Consider the following 21,716-nt stretch of genomic DNA (forward strand, 5'->3'; position numbering starts at 1 on the left):
TTACAGCGACCCTATGAATAGGGTTTTCATAAGGCTGAGAGGCAGTGACTGGCCCAAGGTCATCCAGTGAGCTTCATGGCTATGTGGGGATTCGAACTCTGGTCTTCCAGGTTGTAGTACAGCACCTTAACCACTACACCACACTGGCTCCATAAGCACATTAGTTAATTTGAATTGTACTTTACAGTTGAGTTGATATGGATATCATTGTTAATAAAAACTTAAATCCATTTTAATGCAGTTTTGCAAGAGACTTGAACATTGTTTTAATCGTCACCCACAAATTTTTTACCCCCATCAATGCCAGCTGTGTTCACAAGTAAGGCATATCTTGTGGTAAGGGTGGCATACATTACATTACATTCAAAACTGCTCCCATGTGTACAAATAGAACAGGAGAACTAAAAGGTGTTTTTTATGACAAAACTTTCAGGGTGGACAGATGGTGTGTATTTAAATCTTTCAATTAACAAACAAGTAACTTTAAATTCAGCTTTCCATTTGTATAAAGCACCAAAGTGTAACTGTCTCCATTTCAGATAAAATGGGAACTCCTCCTAAAAATGGGTCTCCAGTAAATCACAGATCTCCATCTAGTGCCTTGTCTACAGTGTTTCACAGTATCCCATCTGGAAGAAAGCAAAAAAAGATCCCAGCTGCTCTCAAGGAAGTATGTGTTACATATTCTTAGCATTATATAATATGTGTTTATTAGCAGATTTATTGCTAATCTTTAGTAAACTACTTTTAGAAGGGAAAATCTATTTGAGGGGCATTTTTTTAGTGCTGACTTATAATGGGAGCCAGATAGTCAAGCTACTTAATTAGGTATGGTTGGGGACTAATTAGCACTATGCTACTCCATTGGTACAGCCCCTGCCACTAACATTTTCCCTCTCTGCCCCAAATAAAAATACTGCCTTGTGCTACTTGCCTCCAATCCCATCGCTAAAAAATTTGAATTATGGGAAGCATAGCAGAATGAAACCTGCATCCCTTGGGGCCGTTCATACTTTACTTCTTAACATGGGGCCAAATACACTGAAGCCATGCTGTGCCTGTAGTTGGTACAATTTCTGGCACTGTTGCCAGTGATCACCATGTTCATTTTCTTTCTGTTTTACCACCACCATCACCACTGAAAATTGAGGCAGTGCTACAAAGATGAGAAGCCAGAAGCAGCTCTTGCCTTTTCAGGATCTCAGGACAAGGCAGGCTCTGCAGCCAACAATTAGTGCACACTCCCCCCATATCTCTTCTTCCTGTAATCCAGAGAAAAACATCTGATTAGTTTCATTATACTTTTAAAGAATCTGTGGTTAATGTTATGTACATATCAGGGATTCTGTGGCTAATTGTAATAAGTCAGCATCATAATTCATGGTTTGAAGCTGATTTATCATGAAACTGACTAGTTAATTTTAAGCCAGGTACAAACCAGGGCTGCCAATGCTAAACTGAGATCCTTTCAAAGTTGAACAGAATTCAGCAAAAATCCTTCTCTGGGCCATGTGGAGGAAGTAGTGGGGTATGTGTGAGCCTATAGCTTAGCATGTAGAAACATGGCCCTTATATTTCTCAAGCTCCTAGCAATGTATGATATAACAATGACTTGAGCATGGAGATACTGACAAGCTCCCATGAAGTACTCTTGCACGCTCTTTGCCATTTTGGTCACCAGGCAAAAGAGTGGAAACAAGCTTGCCCCTGTTACCTCCCCCACTACTTACCTTGATCATTATTGGTCAGTGTACCTGTGCTACAAGAAGCCAGTCATGTTCCAGACTTCCAGTAGTCATTCTAATTTTCTAATGTACCATGTGGAACGTTGTCACAATGTAGCATTCCCAAAGTAAAAAAGGCTGCTCAGGAGACCGTTTGGGAGAACAGGCGAGTTATAGAAGGGGACTATTGATAGGGAGTGAGGCTTCCATAAAGTTTATGATTTTATGGACATATGTTCATGCAATACCTAAATTTAAAAATGGGCAATGTTTTATTAACCGTGCAAATTTAAAATGTATTTCTGGATATTGCTATTTTGGAATGTTCTGTCACATTTCTGTTGAATATTTGTAGTGGTAACATAGGATGTTTTTGCATATATTGTTGTAAAACATTCCTAGAATCGCCATTAGTTCTAAGCAGCTTTCTCTCCTTGTCTTCTTGCCAAAGAAACTGCAGATGGCCTGAGGCAAACAAATTATTTATGTAACTTAAATGTGTTCATATTCCAGCTGTTGCTGTATGAAACCTTTTTAGCACTCCCTATAGTTTGGATTTATTTTAATTCCAGATATGTGTGTGTAACCTGGAAAAGATGCAGTACCTTTGATATGCTGTTTAGACAGATCATTTACACAGAAGAGTTTTAGTTTGGCTCAGCTGTCTCTAGGAGGCTCTCCTAGTGCCAATTAATTATTCATGCTGTAAACACCCCCATCTAGAAAAGTCGTAGTGTGTTTTATTTGAAAATTTTCTTTCTTTTTTAATAGTTTTAGCCTCATTATCATTCTTATGGCCTGCTGAAAACAGTAGGAGGTGCTTTCATCAGTGTTGTTCACATTGAACTCTATTTAAAATTTAGTTTAAAGCTGCAGTTCGGTTTTTAGAAAGGTGTATTTAAAGCTGCTCTCTATGGTCCTTTAATCTCATTATTGTAGACTAAAATATAGGAAAACGTGCCTAATGGAAAATATTAATTAAAATATCTTTTCTTGTATAACACTTTCTGTCAGCTGATATACCTGACATTACTTGCACTGTGCTCATTTGAGATTATGGGTAGTATTCAACTATGTACTACTCAGAGTAGACCTATTGAAATTAATGAACCTGTTAATCATGTCCATTAACTTCAGTGGGTCTACTCTGAGTAAGACGAGCATTTAATCCACATACACAGACAGCTTTTCTTCTCCTTAATGTCCTAACTGTTCATACTAATCGAACTCAATCATCCTTGGCTTTTACAGTTAATAGAATTGTTTTAGACAGCAGTAATCTCAGGTCACTAAAGAGCAGCAAAAATGAAAAAGTTAAAACAATTTCATGATTTGGAACTCTCCTTGTGACATTACAAACACCTATTGCAGGAACACCATTCTAACCTTTATCTGTGGCCTGCATAGCCCATTCATTGTGTGGAGTGGAAGAATGTCTGCATTATGTTCTATGTTGTTCACTAATGTTGCACACACATACAGAGCATGCAGCATATACAGAACATACAACTACAACAAAGATAAGAGCAGCCATAAATCTATGGGTGCATTTGTACAGCAGTTTGGCCATTTATGTTTAAATAGACCCACAGGGAATGGGACCTGGAGGTCCAAATGACTCCCCTTTGAAATAACTTATAACCTCTTCTTCATAGCCCTTTCCTATTTTAGGTAGTGCATTCCCTTGCTGCATATTATTTCCTCTTTCCCCAGTGTGCCCTGGTCTTAAGGTAGAAGTAAATACTATGAGAAGAACATGGGGTTCTCAACCCCATGTTTCCCTTGCAGTGTGTAAATGTGGGTGATGGTAGCCTTTGCACAGGAGAATCCCTAGAAGGGAATGGTGTCTATTCCCACCAGGCAGTTGTAATAATATGTTTACTTGCCCATTGTTGGACTGAAAAACTGGAAGTAAGCCCATTTTGGGGAGAAAACGTTTTGGAGCTAATTTAAAAGGGATAATTGAAATAATTTACAAGGGAGAATTGGGCGGTGTGGGATAGGTCAAACACCCCCCTTTGTCTGTAATTTCTCAGCTGCAACATTTGAGCAAAATGTGGGTTTGGGAATATATCTCAATTTACCTTAATAAATTGCAAAATTACTCTACCCTTCCCACCCTGTTGTAAAGGGAGTAGACGGTGCAACAAGATGTGGATTCTTCTTGATAGACTCCCTTTTCTCACTCATGTGTTTTGTCTCCCTACATCTTTTATTTGTGTGTTTGTTTAAAATTATTTGTATTCCACCTTTCATTTCAAAGCATATCTTCCCTCCTTCCGAGCTGCTTCAATGGGAGTGAGGAAGAGTTGGATTATTCGCCATTGCCAACTCTTAGTTTGCACTGAGACTGTTACTGCTGTATTTTAGCTGGTGGGAAGTTCCATTCCACTCTGAGCTGAGTGCTGAAAGGGTTATAACTAGTCCTGGAAGACACAGCACAAGTTACCAACAGCTAACAACTTATTGTGAGAGTTCTGGTTTTTTGTCAGTTAGAAAATGTTGCATATTGTTTGCCTCATGTATAACTTGATATTATTTCAGTCCTTTTTAGTAGGATTATAATAAAGGTGTTTGGTACCAATACTTTCAGGTAGATGAAGCACATTGGAGTGGCAGGAACATTAGTTGGGGTGGCAGGAACATCAATCTCGTGCACTCTTACAAGTTCCAAATTTGTTTTAATTTTTAGGTATCTGCAAATACAGAAGATTCTTCAATGAGTGGCTACTTATACAGATCAAAGGGCAGCAAAAAACCATGGAAACATCTGTGGTTTGTTATAAAAAATAAGGTGCTATACACATATGCTGCTAGTGAGGTGAGAACTAAAAACTTGTAATTTAATGTAGAACACTGCATGGTTGAGTATATGAAATGTTGGAGTGGGGTCCAAAGGCCTATTCAGACAGTGGCTTTAAGGAAGTTACTGACAGTAGTGGCCAGGGTGATGTAGTAGAGCTGCCTCCCAACACTGGTGCTGCTGCAGCTTACTTGGGTGGAGCAGAGCAGTGGCAAAGTCGGGGATGTGTGGACACACTGGCAGAAGCACTGGATTGGCTCTGTTTGTTGCATGTGTGCCATCCCAACTTTGCCACTGCTATGTCCTGCTCCAGTTTCATCTAGGTAAACTGCAGTGATGCTCGTGTCAGGAGGGTGTTTCTGTAGTTCTTCACCATGCCCCGTCTGCTACTGATCACTGATGACAGAGGTCTGAAAAATGGGTTTGGTTTTGAACTGCTCCAGTTTTCTCTTGGAGAACAGAAAAGAGATTTATTAAATAAACAAGAAGCAAAATAAATTAATGCAAACAGGGTGTTGAATCCAAGGGTTCATTTGTGTTGACAGAAGAAATATTAGGAACAACCCATGGATTTGGGGCTGCCTTGATGTTGCAGGAAACACTTTTGTAGGAACATAGGAACCTTTTACTGAATCAGATCATTAGTCCATCTTGCTCAGTACTGTCTACACTGACGCAGAGGCTTTTCAGGGTTTCAAGCAGAGTTCTCTCTCAGCCCTAACTGGAGATGGTGGGAATTGAACCTGGGACCTTCTGCACGCAAAGCAGATTCTCTGCTGCTGAGCTATGGCCCTTCCCCCCTCTCCTCAATTACATTTATAGGAAAGCCAAGTGTAATTCTGGATTTCTTTGTAAAATTAGGATGTAGCAGCTTTGGAGAGCCAGCCTTTATTGGGATTTACAGTTGCTGAAGTCAAAGATGAACACGTGGAATCTAAGGTTTTCCATTTGTTTCACAAGAATACATTATTTTACATATTCAAAGCAGATGACTCCCATTCAACACAAAAGTAAGTGGGCATTTTTTAAAAAATTAAGCATCATGCTAATAAAAAAACTCAACACTTTGTGCAACTTTTTTTTAGGGAATTTACTATATCTGTAGTTTTGTAGTTGTACTGGTATGATTGACTTGTCCATTTCAGTCATAGAATAGGTTCCACAAATCCTCTTACAAAGACTCCCCCCCCTCCCCACACACCCATGGAGATCCCTCTCATGAACTGCAGAAAAATAAGGAAAGGAGGAAGATTCCATTTTGCACTGAGCTTTTGCAGAAGGAACAAGCAGAGCCTTGCTGCCTCTGCAAAAGTACAGCAGAAAGGCAGAGAAAGCTTTGTTCTCCCTTGGCTTGTTCAGTGGATCTCAGCAAGCAGAGTGCTTCTTTAAGAATTGCATACTATCCAAAATATATTTTGGTGCTAGTCTCCTGGTCCTTTGCACTTTTGATTCAGGATTATAAAAGCTATTTAATAATGACTAGAAATGTGGTATTTTATGAATAGTGTGACAAACTGAGTTGAAAGTTTTCAGTTTTGCAAACTCTGAAAACCATTCTATTTGCTCAAAATATATTAAATGTTTTTCTTTTTCAAACAGGTGGATAGAAGCTTTTCAGGAAGCCACAATATTGTAGCAGGTTTGCTTTGTTTAAAGGAAAAATGACAAATGACAAAGTGAATACTATGGTTCCATTTGTTGAAGAATCATCACATTTTGAAACATCAATCTAAGAAAGCTGGCTTGTTCCTTGGCATTAAGAGACCTTGTTTCTCTTCTTATTCAAGCATAATCATTTTTAAAGAAATGTATATGCTTATCTTTTTTGTCATACAAAAAGTGTTATTTATTAAACTCAGCCAATGTTTTACTTAATGGTCAGAATCATTTCTGAAATTCACATTGAATTCCAAAGTGCCCTTGACCTTAGGGAATTATGTTTGTTGGGAAGCTGTAACAAGTCATTGTTCCTTGGTTTACTGCAGCATTGCTATTGGCACAACTTTAGGCTTGCTGTTAATTTTGCTTTTGGAAAATTTAAGGAGCTAAGGCCTTTCAGCAGGCCTTAGGCCTCTACTTGTGTTTCTTTTTAATCTTTGATAATTTGGCTGAAGTGCTGTCCTATGTCTCTCAAGGCAAAGTGTATTCATTCATCTGGCACCTTTAAACATACAGAAAGATTCATGAATCCTGAATATTTGCATATGTGCACTTAAACTAAATAGTTACATTTTACTTGTATAAATGACACGTATGAATATATTCTTGGCTGGTTCCTGAATAGCACAATGAGGGAATGATTGTTTGTTCCATTTCACTTCAAAAAAGGGTATATTAATATATAATTGCAGAAGTGTTCTGTGTATTCCCTCCCTTGGCATCCTGCATCACGAGAGCCCTGAGATTAAAACCATAATCTGGAAACAGGGAACCTTGTAGGCATGAACCTGTGGGGTGTTTTTTTTAAGGAAAACTGAAAGGATAATGATTCTATTCTCCCTGTAACATTACACCACAGATGATATTAAATCATAAATACCGAAGAGATTTAAAAATTAAACTGCAATGTACTTTTCTGAAATGTGAATTAGATCACTTAAGCAGGCAAAAGCTTGTTTTTAGTATGAGAGTCCACCCCACCCAGTCACATGCACCCATACTAAAACCAACGGGAGGCTCACATACGTGATGTGGAATGTGATAGTTAAGGACTTCAGATGGGAATTCTTTTTATTTTCTGTACTATTTTAATACAAGCTGAAACTGGAATTTCAGTATCAAGAATTCACAATATGTTGGGGAATGACATAGGCAAGGAATGCTATTCGTTGTTTTTCCATTTACAGTTTGTTTTGCTGTATTTTTATAATTAACAAAATGTTACTTAAAATGAAAGCACTCAAGGTTATTGTAACTGTATTTAATATTTGAAAAATGTGTATATATAATTGAAACTAGTACTATAACAATGTAGGGACAAGTCAGGGAAACAGTATTTAGAACATTAGGAAGGGGGTAATTATGCAGTTCTTGTATCGAAGCCTAAAATATCCTGGTGGACATTTTACTATAGGATACTTCAGTGATCACCAAGTTGCTTGTTCACATCTTTGTTAATAATTTTTATGGTGCAGAAGAAAAATATCTGTAGTGTTTTTGTTTTTTCTAGTGTAAGGCTGGTTGTAGCAAAAGCCTCAATAACCGAATTGCCTTGCTACTAAGGAAGAGCATATGGTCCTCAAAATTTAAGTACATATGGTAGGGGGAAACTTGACTCATTTTGTATTAGTAAAAGAAGACTAGGACTAGGCCAGTCAAGAGATGGATTGATTCCATAAAGGAAGCCACAGACCTGAACTTACAAGATCTGAACAGGGTAGTTTATAACAGATGCCATTGGAGGTTGCTCATTCATAGGGTCGCAATAAGTTGTAATCTACTTGAAGGCACATAACAACTTTTTTTATGGGAAAATTTGAATGCCTTGAATAGAGGAACTAGTTATATATTCAAATGTTCTTTTAACTGAGGAACTATCCTGTATAGCGCAGCTTTCCCCAACTGATGCCTTCCAGATGTTGTTGGGCAGCAGCTTCCATTACCTCTGACCACTGGGCATACAGGCTGGGGCTAATGGGCTCTGGAATCATAGAATAGTAGAGTTGGAAGGGGCCTATAAGGCCATCAAGTCCAACCCCCTGCTCAATGACTCAATGGAGTCCAACATCATCTGGAATGCACCAGGTTGGAGAAAGCGGGTATAATCTGACCAAAACAAAATGTCCCACTTCAATGAACAGTATGTGGTATCTTATATATTTTTATCCAACACTGAACCCCAAGGTGATTGCATGAGAATTCTTCCTGAGCATGAGGAATGAAAGCAAAATGCCATGGAAGTTGCTAGCACAAGAGTTTTGCGTAAAGCAGGAGTGAGAAACTGCTTTCAGCCCAAAGGCTGCAATCCAAAAATGGCCAACCTTCCACAGGTCACATTGACAGGCGGATGTCAATTACCTGACATCATATGTCAGCAGAAAACTCTATGCCTTGGCTACAAAGGAAATTTTGGAAGCACACTCCAAAGCTTGAGTGCGCTCCTGATTCTTCCTTTACAGCCCATCTTGGATTTGGTGCCTTTTGAATGTGTAGTGCTTTTTCTGAAAAAGGCACAGAGTTCACAAAACAATGGATTCAAGCCACTGTTGCAAAGGAAGAACTGGGTACACTCAAAGCCTTGAGGTTGATGGGAGTTGTAGTCCATAACATCTGAAAGGCACTAAAGTTGGCAAAAGCTGCTCCACAGTATTACAAAAGAAACATAATATGGCAAATATCGCTAGCATTATGATCAAAGTAACAACAAAATGTGGTTGCAATCTACAAGAGTCCTTTAAACTTTAGTTGAGCACTCTGGGCCTTTTCAGTCTTCCTCTTCCCGTAACAGAAACTGGAACTGTGCTGAATCTTGGAAATGTTTCATAAATGCCTTGGTAAATAGGGCTGCCATTAGAGGGAAAGGGAAATGAAAGATGTGCAGTGCACAACAACTTCATGAGGTTACCTTTGGAGTATGATTTATACAATTAATATTGTCATGGTTATGTTAAGTTTTGAGGGAAATGAATTAGTTTTAGGGAATCATTCCTTGTCAAGTAGACACTATAGAATAAGCAAGCAATATTGTTTCCAATCTGTTAAGTGTCTGCAAAAACAGAGGAATGTGATATGGAACATTCAAACACTACTGCACAACTTTATTATTAACCTCCAAACATTCAGTTTATATCCTTAAAAGGTTGCAATGGTCTTAAACCTGGAAGTGTCATAACATGTAAGAGGCATTAACAGGTTTGTTTCAATTGATTTTTATAGGCTGTACTGCTTGTCTATAAATGAAAGAACAGAACCTTTAATGTTGCAAATTAAAACAGCAAAGCAATTATAGTTGTGTTTTTATCAAAATAAATTTGAAGTGTTTCTTTCTCCTCTCTTCCCCGCTCCCCAGTAGCTACAATAAAAATAGTCTCGTGAATAACATAAAACACTGTGCATATATTGATAAAATCATTATTTCAACTTGCCTCTTAATTCAAAATATTCTGGCCGCTGTTAGATTTACCTAGTACAGGATATGATCTTTATAGACTTTTCCACATGGTTAAGGTTTCTCTGCCCTATTCACTTCTTTCCAAAGAAAGCTAGCATGGGTCCTATTATGAGCAGCATATAAATCAGTCAGAATTAAGGAGTCTGTATTTTTAAAAAGAAACAAAACAGAAGTGTGCTAGAAGTGATACCTGGATGAATTTTTAGCTTCTACTACTGCACTGTCTTTACCTGAGGTTGTTCTTGCAGCTTTCTCTGTTCTCTTCAGCAGCCACTAGAGCAGCCATGTAAATAAATAATTTATAAATATGCAGTTAATGTATTTTTGTTGCTTATCGATTTTAATTGCTGTAGGTGGTCGTCTTTGTTTTGTGAGCCACCAAGGGAATACTTATTGATGGGTAGCTATATACATTTGACAAATAAAATAAGCCCATACTAGCTTGCTGGGGGCAGTCAGAAATGCAGGACTCTGTCCCTCCTCTATGTTGGGCATGGAAGGGAAGTCCCTCTTTTGGCAGCCCATTTGGTTTCTGTGGTGGGCACAGAAAAGGACAAAGTCCTCCATCCCTCCTCAATCAGCCCACTCACCAGCATGCAATTCCTTGTGGTCTACGGCAGCCAGGCTAGCAGTTAAATACAAGGCTATACAACAGTGTATCCCACATCAACCACCAATCACATAAAACTACGTATGTTTTACCAGAGTTTAGAACATGGACTCCCTGGACTGTCCCTTCCCTTCCTTCTAACAGATTATGCTTAGGTTGATGGGCTTATCTAAATCTATTCTGGACACTGAAGATAGAGACAACTATTGCTAGGGAGAGGCTGATGAGATCAGCCTCAGAGTGTTTCCTCTAATTTCAATTCCTCAGCCAAATAAGAGAGCTCTTGAGAGAAAAGTGCCTGAGATGCCATGGGAAGGGAAGATGAAAGACTGGCTGTGGCTTTTAATCTGTTAGCAATGTTGGAACATCACAAAGACACAAATATGTATAAGACAGACAAAAACATAAATTGCATTGGACAAACAGATCCCTTCCTGGCTGCCACTGCTCATACCCAAAGCTGTGGACAAAAGGGAATACTGTTGCTCTCATTTCCTTCAAGTTACCCAGATGGATCCGATTAGCCACTGCTGGAAACAGAATGCTGAAGATAAAGACAAGTGACTTGTACTCTCCCAGTGTCCCTGCGTAAACCACAGGTGCATGTCTAAAACAGAACACTAAAGCGTCCTTTTGTTCCTGCATCTTTTTTACAGAAAGCAACCTGCTGTGGCTGAGAAACAAATGACTTCCCCAAGATTGTAAGCAGGTCAACAAAGGTCTCGAATCTTACTCTGATTCCCTTCCCCAACCTACGTTTCCGCACAGATGTGGACGTTACTAATGCATGAATGACCATGGCCAGGTCTATCTTCGCAAGCAGCTGGTAACAAGCACTCTTACACTGTAATGACCCCCATGCATGTATACTCAGAAGTAAGCCTTATAAAGTTCAGTGTGACTTACTCCTGGATAACTGTGTATGACCAGATCCTTGGTCACCATCACCTAAGCATCCCAAAGCAGCTCATGGACTATCCCAACGCTGAGGATGTGAGGGAATACAGCAACATCCAAGATAGATTATACATTCATTCCTGTTCTTCTGAATACCAGTTGCTAGAAACCCTGGGAGACCAGGGTTCGAATCCCCACACAGCCACGAAGCTCACTGGATGACCTTGGGCCAGTCACTGGCTCTCAGCCTCAGGAAGGCAATGGTAAACCTCTGAATACTGGTTACCATGAAAACCCTATTCATGGGGTTGCCATAAGTTGGAATCGACTTGAAGGCAGTCCATTTCCATTTTCCCTTTAACTTTCATCAGCATTCGTTTCAAATCATTACTGGTTTCTGCTAGTAGCATGGTACTGTCTGCATATCATAAATTACTGATATTTCTCCCTCTGATTTTCACACCTCTTTCATCGTGGCCCAATCCCACTTTCTGTATGATATATTCTCCATATGGATTAAACAAATAGGGGGATAAAATATATCCTGGAGGCAAATACGTTATATCATATTGCAGCTCCTTGCCAGCTATCATTCAGTGTTAAGCACCCAGGGTATACAAACATGAACAAAAAATCCAAGGGATAGTCTATTTAAAGCTGTGTACATCACCTTTTGATGAGACTCCAGGATACTAATAAGACTGGCTAATTGCATTCCTTTCACAAGGACTGCTAACCTTTGCCCTTCCAGATGTTGCTGAACTACAATCCCCATCTTCCCTGCCTGTTGACCTTGCTGCAGTCCAACCCCCCAAAAAACATCTGGAGGGTCAAAGTCGCCGGCTAGGCACTCGATGAGGTCCTGCTTTTTGTCCAGTTAAGAAACCTGACCGAGCGCTTGAAAACGACGCGCAGGCCAATTTTTAATCCGACTCTGAGGTTCCAGAAGACCGCTCCCGCCGTCATTTCGCCACCCCGTCTTCTCGCCTAATCCGAGCCAAGCTCTTCTTTCCCTTTCCCCGCCGGCACCGTGACACTCGCCCCGCCTTCGCCATGGACTCGCTTTGCGCAAGCGCAGCCGCGCCGCTAGTAGTGGCGGCGGCGGCGGCGACTGCGGGAGCGGAAGGCAGAACGGGTTTACGCCACGCGAGACGGGACGGGACTGCACCGAACGTAGGGGGCGGGGTCACGAACTCTGACCCCCCCCAGATCCGGAACCTCTGCTGGTAAATAAACCCAAAGAAGCTGCCGCTGCTGCACTACGGCTGTCAGGTATGACGCGGAGAGGGCAGGGAAACGGGGAAGGAGCGGCTCTGGCGGCGCCCGCGGCCTTCCCGGTCCGTTTGGACTTCGCCTGGCACTGCCGCTTCAGGGTCCCTTCTAGTCGCGGCCTGTTGTTTAGTGTCTGGCCGCTGCAGTAGCAGCAGCGGTGGGAGGGCGCCGTTCCCCCATGTGGCGGTAGCAGCAGCAGCAGCAGCTCCTCCTGCCGCCGCCGCCCCTCTGACCTTTCACCCACAGGAAAGGATTGTGTCTCCACTCCCCGGATCCCAGCCGCGCCCCGGGACCCTATTCTCTCCGCAGGTCCAGTGCTCTGCTTTGCGGAGGCTCGAGGGCGATGGAGTTGGAGCAGGCAGCCCTGCCGCCGCCGTGCGATGTGGGAGGGGTTGTAGGCTCTCAGCCTGGTCCTCCAGCAGCCATTTTGTGTGAGAGAGTGACAGCGGGCTGGGCCCTCTCCCTCTCCTGGTCGCTCCGGCAACGGTGCCCGCCTGGCTCACTCTGGCCAGACTCTCTTGCTTGGCTAGACCCTGAGGGAGGCTAGCTCCTCTCAAACGGCAGGTGAAGCGGGGAGAGAAGCTGTGACTGTACTGTAGTTACAGGTGGGGCTTCGCCGGATTGAGTATTCCTCCATACAGAAACTCCCAACACAAGTTCCTGCACATAGGTGTCCAAGAGAAGGGTTCTGATCTCGTTTTCTCTCGCATATGATCGCTTTTAATGTGTAGGAATGGCTTTTCGTGGGGTACTGTTCAAACATCTGTAGTATCTGTAGTTATAGTGGTACAGTCTAGAGCCGGGTTTATAGCTTCGTCTGCTGTTTATGAAAATTAGGCTTGAGTAGAAGCCACTTTATCCATCTTTTGTTCCATGATTTTTGGGCAATGAACCAATAATAGAAACGTAGTTTGTTATTTACTGCCCCCTTTTTCCTGTACATCTGTTTTTGTGTGCAAAGGTAGCGAGAGTTTCATTTGGTGTGAGTGCATTCCAGTGTGTGCCTTCCAGGTATTATTTTCCTGCTTGACATATCAGAGAAGGCTCCAAGCCCTGCCTAACCTCTGGGGTGTGGTATTTTGACACAGTGAAATGAATGGGCATCTTTTATCGTGAGAAAAAGTCATATTGAAAATTTCTGTGGCGTTGTTTCCATTTCTCCTGATTTGTGTACTTCCGCTGTTGGGGATAGTATACCCCTGAATGCCAGATGCTGGGAATCACAAGCAAGTAGGGTGCTTTTACTCACACGTCCTACAGGCATCAGGTTGGCCACTGTGAGAAAAGGATGCTGGACTAAATTGGCCATTGTCCTGATTTAGTAAACTCTTCTTATGTTCTTAAAAAGAAGGAAAACTATAATTATGTTCATATATGTATAATTTTTTTGATAAAATAGATCATAATAAGAATTGCTTTACAAGAGTAGTACCTTATACAGGGTTATAACTAACTTGCATAAACATACATATCTGCTCACTTATTGCTTATGGATTGCTTCTGTACTCCATGAGCTGTACATGCTTTATTTAAAATACTTTTAGAATGTCTACCACAACATTTCCAGGGCAGTGTACAGGGGACATGGCCAAAACTATTCATAGTGGCAAAAAGGAGCAGCAGTAAAACTTTGTGTAAACTCCTTTTATATCAACCACGATTTTAACCAGTTCAAGTAGTCAAGGGCTTGACTACTGCATGCTATGTGTAAACTACTACTTACTTTTTAAAAAAATGTATTGGGTTTTATGCATATAAAAGAGAACAAAAATAACAAATATCAAAGAACAAACAAAACCCACAAAACAAAACATGAAGGAGAGGACAACAACCAATTATATGTGTACAATTTTGCCCTATGGGTACATAAACAGAAGCAATCTATATTGCATTTTTTCATATCCAAATTTTTAAGGTTACCTTAAACTGCTATAGGGGAAGATTCCACCACATAATAAAGTTCTACCACATAACATGAGAAAGCATCAGAAGTTTTATTCACTGTGGAGATCTCAAGTTATGAGTGATTTTTTCCCAACAATTGCATTATTGCACACAGTACTATACCAAGTTTCAATGTTTAAACTATACAGTGTTTTCCATCTTTGGGCAATAGTCTGTCTCACAGCAAGTAAAAATATTAGAATGTCCTTGGATTTAATTATTATGTTTTCCTGTTCAAGTGTACACAACTTGTATACCTTGTATATATTTGTGTACCAGCTCCTGCTGGGAGGAAGGATGGGATATAAATCAATCAAACAAACAAATAAATGGGGAAAAAAGTACTGCCTTCAAGTCGATTCCGACTTATGGCGACCCTATGAATAGGGTTTTCATGAGGCTGAGAGGCAGTGACTGGCCCAAAGTCACCCAGTGAGCTTCATGGCTATGTGGGGATTTGAACCCTGGTCTCTCAGGTCGTAGTCCAACACCTTAACCACTACATCACACTGGCTCTCACATAGATAGATAGATAGATAGATAGATAGATAGATAGATAGATAGATAGATAGATAGATAGATAGATAGATAGATAATTTTATAAAGGTTCCTGAATAGTACTACAGATTTCCTTGAATGCTTCCTTCCAGATCTGCTTTATTTGAGGACATTCCTACCAAAGGTGGTAATATGTACCTCTAGCACCACATCCACACCTGTGTGTTGATGCTATATTAGCCATCATGTGTGAAAGTTGTACTGGAGTTCTGTTCCATCTATGGATAATGTTTAAAGTATTCCATGAAGCTGTAGCTCTTCAAAGTGTCATATTAAGTAAACTACTGTGGTTAACTATCAAAAAAGAGTATACTGGTGATAGCCTTCAGTGCCATTTATGCCAAACTTGAAACGTAGAAAGCATAAACAGATTATGTATATTTTTGAGCAAAGAATTTTATAGAGCTTCAAATGGTAACAAAGGCTTCTTATTCATCATTTGATCCTCTATTTTAGTCCAGTGTTAGCTGTCCAAATCATATTACATAACAGATGAAGTTGAAATGCATCATTGTAACATGCCAGTATTTGGCTCCTTACATGAAGCATAAAACTGGAAATGACTGAAAACAAAGTTGAGTTTATTGTTTCCCTCCTTGTTGAGGCTTAGTTTTTAATGTTTTATGTAGAGAAATATATAGTGTAAATATATACCAAAACATAACTATAATTTAATAAATATTACAATAAGTACTGCACTACAGCATCTTAATCAGAGTTTAATGCTATTTTGGGGGCAATATGGGAAAAATATATATGATGCACTTACATGTTCTGTTTTTATCAGTAGCATATCAATGACACACCAAAAGTTTGAAATTAGGATGCATACGTATCAGAGTTATGGCTGCACTGGAATCTGCAGTAAAGATCAGTATAAAAATAATGGAATCAAGAACAGCTCTATTCAGAATACCATCTGCATTGATGATTTTCTGCTTGAACATAGAAGAGAATATCTGTTAAAGGGAAACCAAGGCAGGACTGTAGGTCACTAACACAAATGTAAGATCTGACATAATGACTACTTTTATTTTTATTTTTATCATTAATTTTTATTCAAATTTTCAAAGACAAAAAACAAAACAAAACAAAAACAAACAATAAAATAAAATGTTGACTTCTGATTTGTCGCAGATCAGTTATAGGTCTACAATATATAACAATCCTGTCTCTAAAATTATAAAATCACTTTCCTCCAGTAGTTATCTTAATTAATCATCAAATCTCATAAACATTACTTTATTCTTTCCACAAAAAGTCAAAGAGAGGTTTCAATTCCTTGAGAGATATATCTTTCAATTTTTCTCCAAATAAACATGTCGCTTAATCCATCCGATTCAAATCTGTTAGGCCCAATAATTTCAATAGCCATTCTTCCATTATCTGTATTAATTCCATCTTCCATCTTCAATAATCCTGTTAAGTCCAGTAATTTCAGTAGCCATTCTTCCATTATCAGTATCCCATAATAATCTTGTTGTCATAGCCATAGTCCAAATAAACATATCGATTAATCCATCTCGTCAAATCTGTTAGGTCCAATAATTTCCATAACCATTCTTCCATTATCAATATTAATTCCATCTTCCATCTTCAATAGTCCTGTTAAATCCAGTGGTTTCAGTATCCATTCATCCATTATCAGTATCCCATGATGATCTTGCTGTCATAGCCATAGTCATATAACAAGAGTCTGATGGGAATTTCCCCCATCACAAATATGTCCTTGCCATCCGTTCTGAATATGTTGCTGAAATATTGTTGTAAAGTCACATCTCTGCTCTTCTTTTTTACAAAATGCACTGGCTCATCTCTTAAAAGTTTTTCCATTGTCACATATTTGTAGTTAATTCCATAAATTTTTTCTGTGTCAAGCCCCATCACATCATTCCAGTCAAGAATTCTGAATATGTTGCTGAAATATTGCTGCAAAGTCATATCTCTGTTCTTCTTTTTTACAAAATGCACTGGCTCATCTCTTAAGAGTTTCTCCACTGTCACATATCTGTAGCCAACTCCATAGATTTTTTCTATGTGATCACATCATTCCAGTCCAGAAAATTATCCAAGACATTGATAACTTTACCACCAAAATCTTCATTAATTTCTTCAGAGACAACGTTGAATTCCAAACAGTAAACTTTATTTCTAACATCCATAAACTCCAAATCTTTTTCCAATTTCACATTTGTTCCAATCTCCAGGGCTTGTAGCTTCCCTTTAATTTTTCTTTTCTCATCTCTAATCCCATCAAACTCCTCTCTCACAGAATCCCCTATTTCTTTAAGCTCCTGCATCATTTTGTTAAATTCAATTTTCATCTCCTGTCTACCCTGTCTCAGGGTTTGTTTCGTTATCTCAATCTCACCCATTATTTTCTGAAACATAATTTCTTCCATGGTCTCAATCACTTTCCTGGTTGCCATTCTTAAAACCACAGAAACAAAAATCATTTCAGCCACAATTGGGTTAATATTCCAGGCTTGCTGACATCAGTGTAGACAGTACAGCCTGCCTTATCTTTTATGTGTTCAGGAATACAAAACAAACTTAGTTCCCAACATCAAAACAATTAGTGGTGTCGTGAACAAGCAGATTCGTCAAAATGAAATAGACCAAAAAATATATATATATTTTTTTCCCCTCCTCGAAATAGAAATCCCTCTTCCGTTGGTATCTTTAGAATGCACCTCCAGGACAGCTTTTTGCAATAAAAACAAATATAAGCTTTTTCGATTTCTTTCCTCCTTAATTTCGTGAGTGAAAGAGAAAAGCCATAACTCACCCAGAAGTTCTTCACAGCTGATTCATTGACAAATCTCTTTTTTGCTGCAACAATTTAAACCAAGTGAAAAAAGAAAATAGAAAGAAGGATGCTTGTCTGCCTGTTAGAGTCCGTTTTTCTTTGAAGAAAAGATAAACGTGTCGCTGTAATCAGCTAGAGCTTGATGAAAGTCCGTCTGGCATTGCAGTTTGAACCTTCTCTCATAAATAAATGAAATCCAGTCCTCCCCACAAAAACAGGCTTTGTGGTTAATCTCTACGTTTCTCCCTGCCCGGGAGAAAATCTTTACCAGTCAAAAAGAACGTTTTGACTGATTTTAAAGCTGAAAAAGCTTCTTCTGAGACGAGAGCTCGACTCAGAGGCAGCACAGGCAAAGCAACCCTTCCCGGAAGTCACATAATGACTACTTTTAGATGATCAAATCTTGGTTTAGTATGCCAAGATATGAAAGAGCTTCATGCAGATACTTTGTCCTTTGACATGTTAAGGAAAAGAAGAACGGAAGAAAAAGAGCCTGCTGGATCAGGCCAGTGGTGCCTCTAGTCCAGTATCTTGTTCTCACAGTGGCCAACCGGATGCCTATGGGAAGACCATAAGCAGGACAGGCGTGCAAGAGCACTCTCCCCTCCTGAGGTTTCCAGCAGCTGATATTCAGAAGCATGCTGCTTCCGAGGGTGGGGTCAGAGCATAGCCATCGTGGCTGATCTTCCACATATTTGTCTAAACCTCTTTTAAGCTATCCAAGCTAACAGACAAAGAAAGTACTTCTTCATGCAGCCCATAGTTAAACTGGAATTTGCTCCCAGAAGAAGCAGTGATGGGCACTAACTTGGATGGCTTTCAGAGTGAAAGTATGTGCCATACCAGTTTGCCAGTAAGATGTGGTAAATATTTTTAGTATTAAAGAAATGTAAAATTAACATATTATTTAAAATCGTTTGAGTGGTTTAATAATATTAATTATGCATCAGTTGGTTTTCCAATCATAGATGCATCTTACTGGTTATGAATCATGGCAAATAGTGTTATCAGGAAATTCCACCTGAGAAAATCCCCACCTCCAAAGTGGTTTCTACCTGATTAATAGGATGATATAGTTGACAGGTTAAAACTGAATTTCTGATCCACTTGGATTACCTTGGTCTACATGTTGGGATACAATTTGATACAAAATTTGAGCTTGATTAAAATTTAGCACAACACTTAAGAAACAAAATATTTCTTCAGCTATTTTATCTCTTGGTTTACAAAATATCTGAAGGCTGTCCAGCTTTATGTGCACCAAACAGATGTTTCGTGTGTACAAAAGTCTTCCCAGAAACCTAAGATAACTGATGAGTTGAAGCCTACTGTCCATGTTCATTCTGTAAACAATTCCAGTAAGGTCTTTGAAACTAAAAAATTTTCTTTTTATTTTATCATAGGTGTCTCCATAAAGTGATTATGCGTACAGGAAGTGGAATATAGCATTTGTATCTGGGTAAGCAGAATGCTAACTTGTATATATCCTTAACTGCATTATGATTTTTTTTAATGCAAAGGCATGAGTCTCTTAATTTGCTCCATAGTCACTTTGTCCAGGCTTCAGCTTCCCTAAAACTTATTTGCAGTGATGACATGAGTATTTGAAGCTCCAGTGGAAGTACAGGATTTCACTCCCTATATATTCCATATATTTTGGTTATAGGGCACTTGGCCAAGGATCTGTGAACGTGGTTGTCCCTTCCTTTTCCTGTGAATCCAACAAAGGTCCCCTCTTTTGAATTCTCTGCAGAGAACTAGAGGAGGGAGCCTACCAGCATGCCATGCTAAGGATCAGGCCTGCTTCCCTCTTGAGTTCTGACATTTGTCGATTATTTGGGGCACGGGAATGTATTTTCACTGTCATAACACATTAGTGCATCTCTTGTGCATGCACACACGCACACACGCACACAGAGTCATCTGAAACAAATCCAACAAGAGCTTATATAAAACAGATCAAACTTGAAAACTCAATCAAAATAGTTTATACAAGAGAGAATCCATTTTCCTATTGTGATTGATGGATTTGAACAAAATGACTAGTTTTCAGTTTTAAGCAACATTTAAAAGATGCATTTTGACTGTATTTACAAGTGCATAAAATGTCAAGGTCAACTACAACAGAAATATTCTATCAATTTGTCAGTGTTCCAGCTTTTTGAAAACATGAATTGATTACCCTTTTCACAGAGCGCTAGAAGATTATAGCAGTGAAAACTAATAAATATTAATTACACTATGATTATTGTCTTGAAGCTTTCCAACAGAATTAATTACAGTCATAACCTTTGTCCCAGATGATTATGCTGATTGTTTTCAGGAGGTCTATAGATGATGTGTATAAAGGTTATCCAGAGGGAACTTTATGAAAACATTTCACTTATAACTGACAGGTAATTGGTAAATTGTTTTCTGTAGAACTGGAGAACATTTGCGCTATGATCCTGTATGGATAAGGTCCCTAGTAAGCAACTAGTTTTACTATGTGGTGAGGATTTGAGGTGGTAAGAGAGTGGTGCTGTACCCAGTGGCCTACTGAGAAGTCACATGGCCACAACCGCTTCTTCTTCCATGTACTTCTGTCACCTGCTGGTTAGGTCAAATTGTAATGCCGCATTAGACTGTTGAAAGCAGTTAGGTGCATCTACAGAGCTGCAAACCAGAATGTTTGTTTAGTGATAAATTGTTTGTTCACTACATGTAGTCATGACATTGTCTCATTTGTGAAATTAGTGAGCAGGAAATACTTTGGATGAAGAGAAAAAGAGGAGATATATTTTGCAAGAGGAACCATTTTTCCTGTCATAGAGAAGCAAGCAAAAAGAACTTAAGATCTGGAAGTTATGAATGATCTAAAAAGTATGATATCAGGAGAATCCAAGAGGCTGGCTATAATATTTCTTTGTGTCTGATTTTCTGTTTATGATACTCAAGGCAGCTATTTATTTTGCCCTTGATATGGGTGAAACATAGATTACTGGCTCTGATACTGTGAAAGTATTTTCTAGAATGAAAATATTTGTCTGCTCTAAAACCGAGGTATCCACTTAGAAATAGCTGTATTTCTATAGCAGTATTATTTATAAGTCCACATATGTCACTGGCCTGCTGTTTATTTATTTACTTGCCTGCTGTTTCCATGCTGGCTGTGGAGAAGAAGTCCCCTCAGCTAGCATAGAAATGCAGGCTACAAGTCTTTTGGCAGGCCGGTTTAAAAAGTCCCCTTCTATTAGGGAAGAGACTTTTCTTTCTCCACAGCTAACCCAGCAGAAAGAACCTGAGGAACTTATGACTCCTCTGCCAGCACACCCATTCATCTGTATGGAATTCCAGGTCCAGGCAAGTTGTTAAAAACAAGGTTCAGCTATATAGGCACATCACTAGCTCGGCAGTAGTGTGATGTGATTTGTGAATAAAATTGCTATACAGTTTTAAGTTTTGACAAACATTTCCATTTTTCAGAGCACTACTGCTGCACTATCAAGAAAATCTTGACAACTGTTCCTGGTTTTGCACTTGTTTTCTCTTAGAAATCTCTCTCTTACAGGAAACACTAGTGACCCAAGATCATGGCAACTATCGAGGAATTGGCCCATCAAATTATTGAACAGCAAATGGGGGAGGTACTTGTTTTTTAGACAAGCTGTATAATAACTCAAATTGATATATAAAATGTCTTTAAAAGTTAATTGTCCGTCACTCTGGAATTTATTTTCTTACTTTTTGATTTATATTCAAGATGTTAAGTTGCATTCCAGGAAATTCTAGCTGACAGTGATTTTGTGTGATAACTCAGTTAAGTCTTGTATTTGGAGAACAACAGCTGTCCTCCTTTTGGACCAGTTACTCCTGTGTCTGGATACCCATGAAAACATAGTGTGCAGTACCACTTAGCTTGATAATCTACAGCAGATGCATTCCAAATGGCTTGTAAGTAAGCAAATTGTGTTTATTAATGGCTATCCAGATACAGTAATCTCTTATAG

At 39.3% G+C, this 21,716-nt stretch overlaps 2 protein-coding genes across 7 annotated transcripts in view; both read left to right on the forward strand.

The window, feature by feature from the left end:
* The window catches only part of FGD6 (FYVE, RhoGEF and PH domain containing 6), a 68,660-nt gene extending 62,258 nt beyond the window's left edge, over positions 1–6,402 (forward strand). For both annotated transcript variants that reach the window (XM_061639538.1, XM_061639539.1), the window contains exons 18-21: positions 540–670; positions 4,417–4,545; positions 5,389–5,537; positions 6,127–6,402. In XM_061639538.1, the coding sequence (XP_061495522.1) occupies positions 540–670; positions 4,417–4,545; positions 5,389–5,537; positions 6,127–6,163 (446 nt within the window). In that variant the 3' untranslated portion in view covers positions 6,164–6,402. The remainder of the gene's footprint in view (positions 1–539; positions 671–4,416; positions 4,546–5,388; positions 5,538–6,126) is intronic.
* A 5,792-nt stretch (positions 6,403–12,194) lies between these two features.
* NR2C1 (nuclear receptor subfamily 2 group C member 1) overlaps positions 12,195–21,716 on the forward strand; it is a 46,836-nt gene continuing 37,314 nt past the window's right edge. For 3 of the 5 annotated variants that reach the window (XM_061639548.1, XM_061639552.1, XM_061639553.1), the window contains exons 1-3: positions 12,195–12,416; positions 19,131–19,186; positions 21,278–21,353. In XM_061639548.1, the coding sequence (XP_061495532.1) occupies positions 21,300–21,353 (54 nt within the window). In that variant the 5' untranslated portion in view covers positions 12,195–12,416; positions 19,131–19,186; positions 21,278–21,299. Of the gene's footprint in view, positions 12,417–12,755; positions 13,022–19,130; positions 19,187–21,277; positions 21,354–21,716 lie in introns of those variants that run through there. The other 2 variants (XM_061639550.1, XM_061639549.1) reach the window with 2 other exon arrangements.

The sequence above is a fragment of the Rhineura floridana genome, chromosome 8 (assembly GCF_030035675.1).
Source record: "Rhineura floridana isolate rRhiFlo1 chromosome 8, rRhiFlo1.hap2, whole genome shotgun sequence".
NCBI lineage: Eukaryota > Metazoa > Chordata > Lepidosauria > Squamata > Rhineuridae > Rhineura > Rhineura floridana.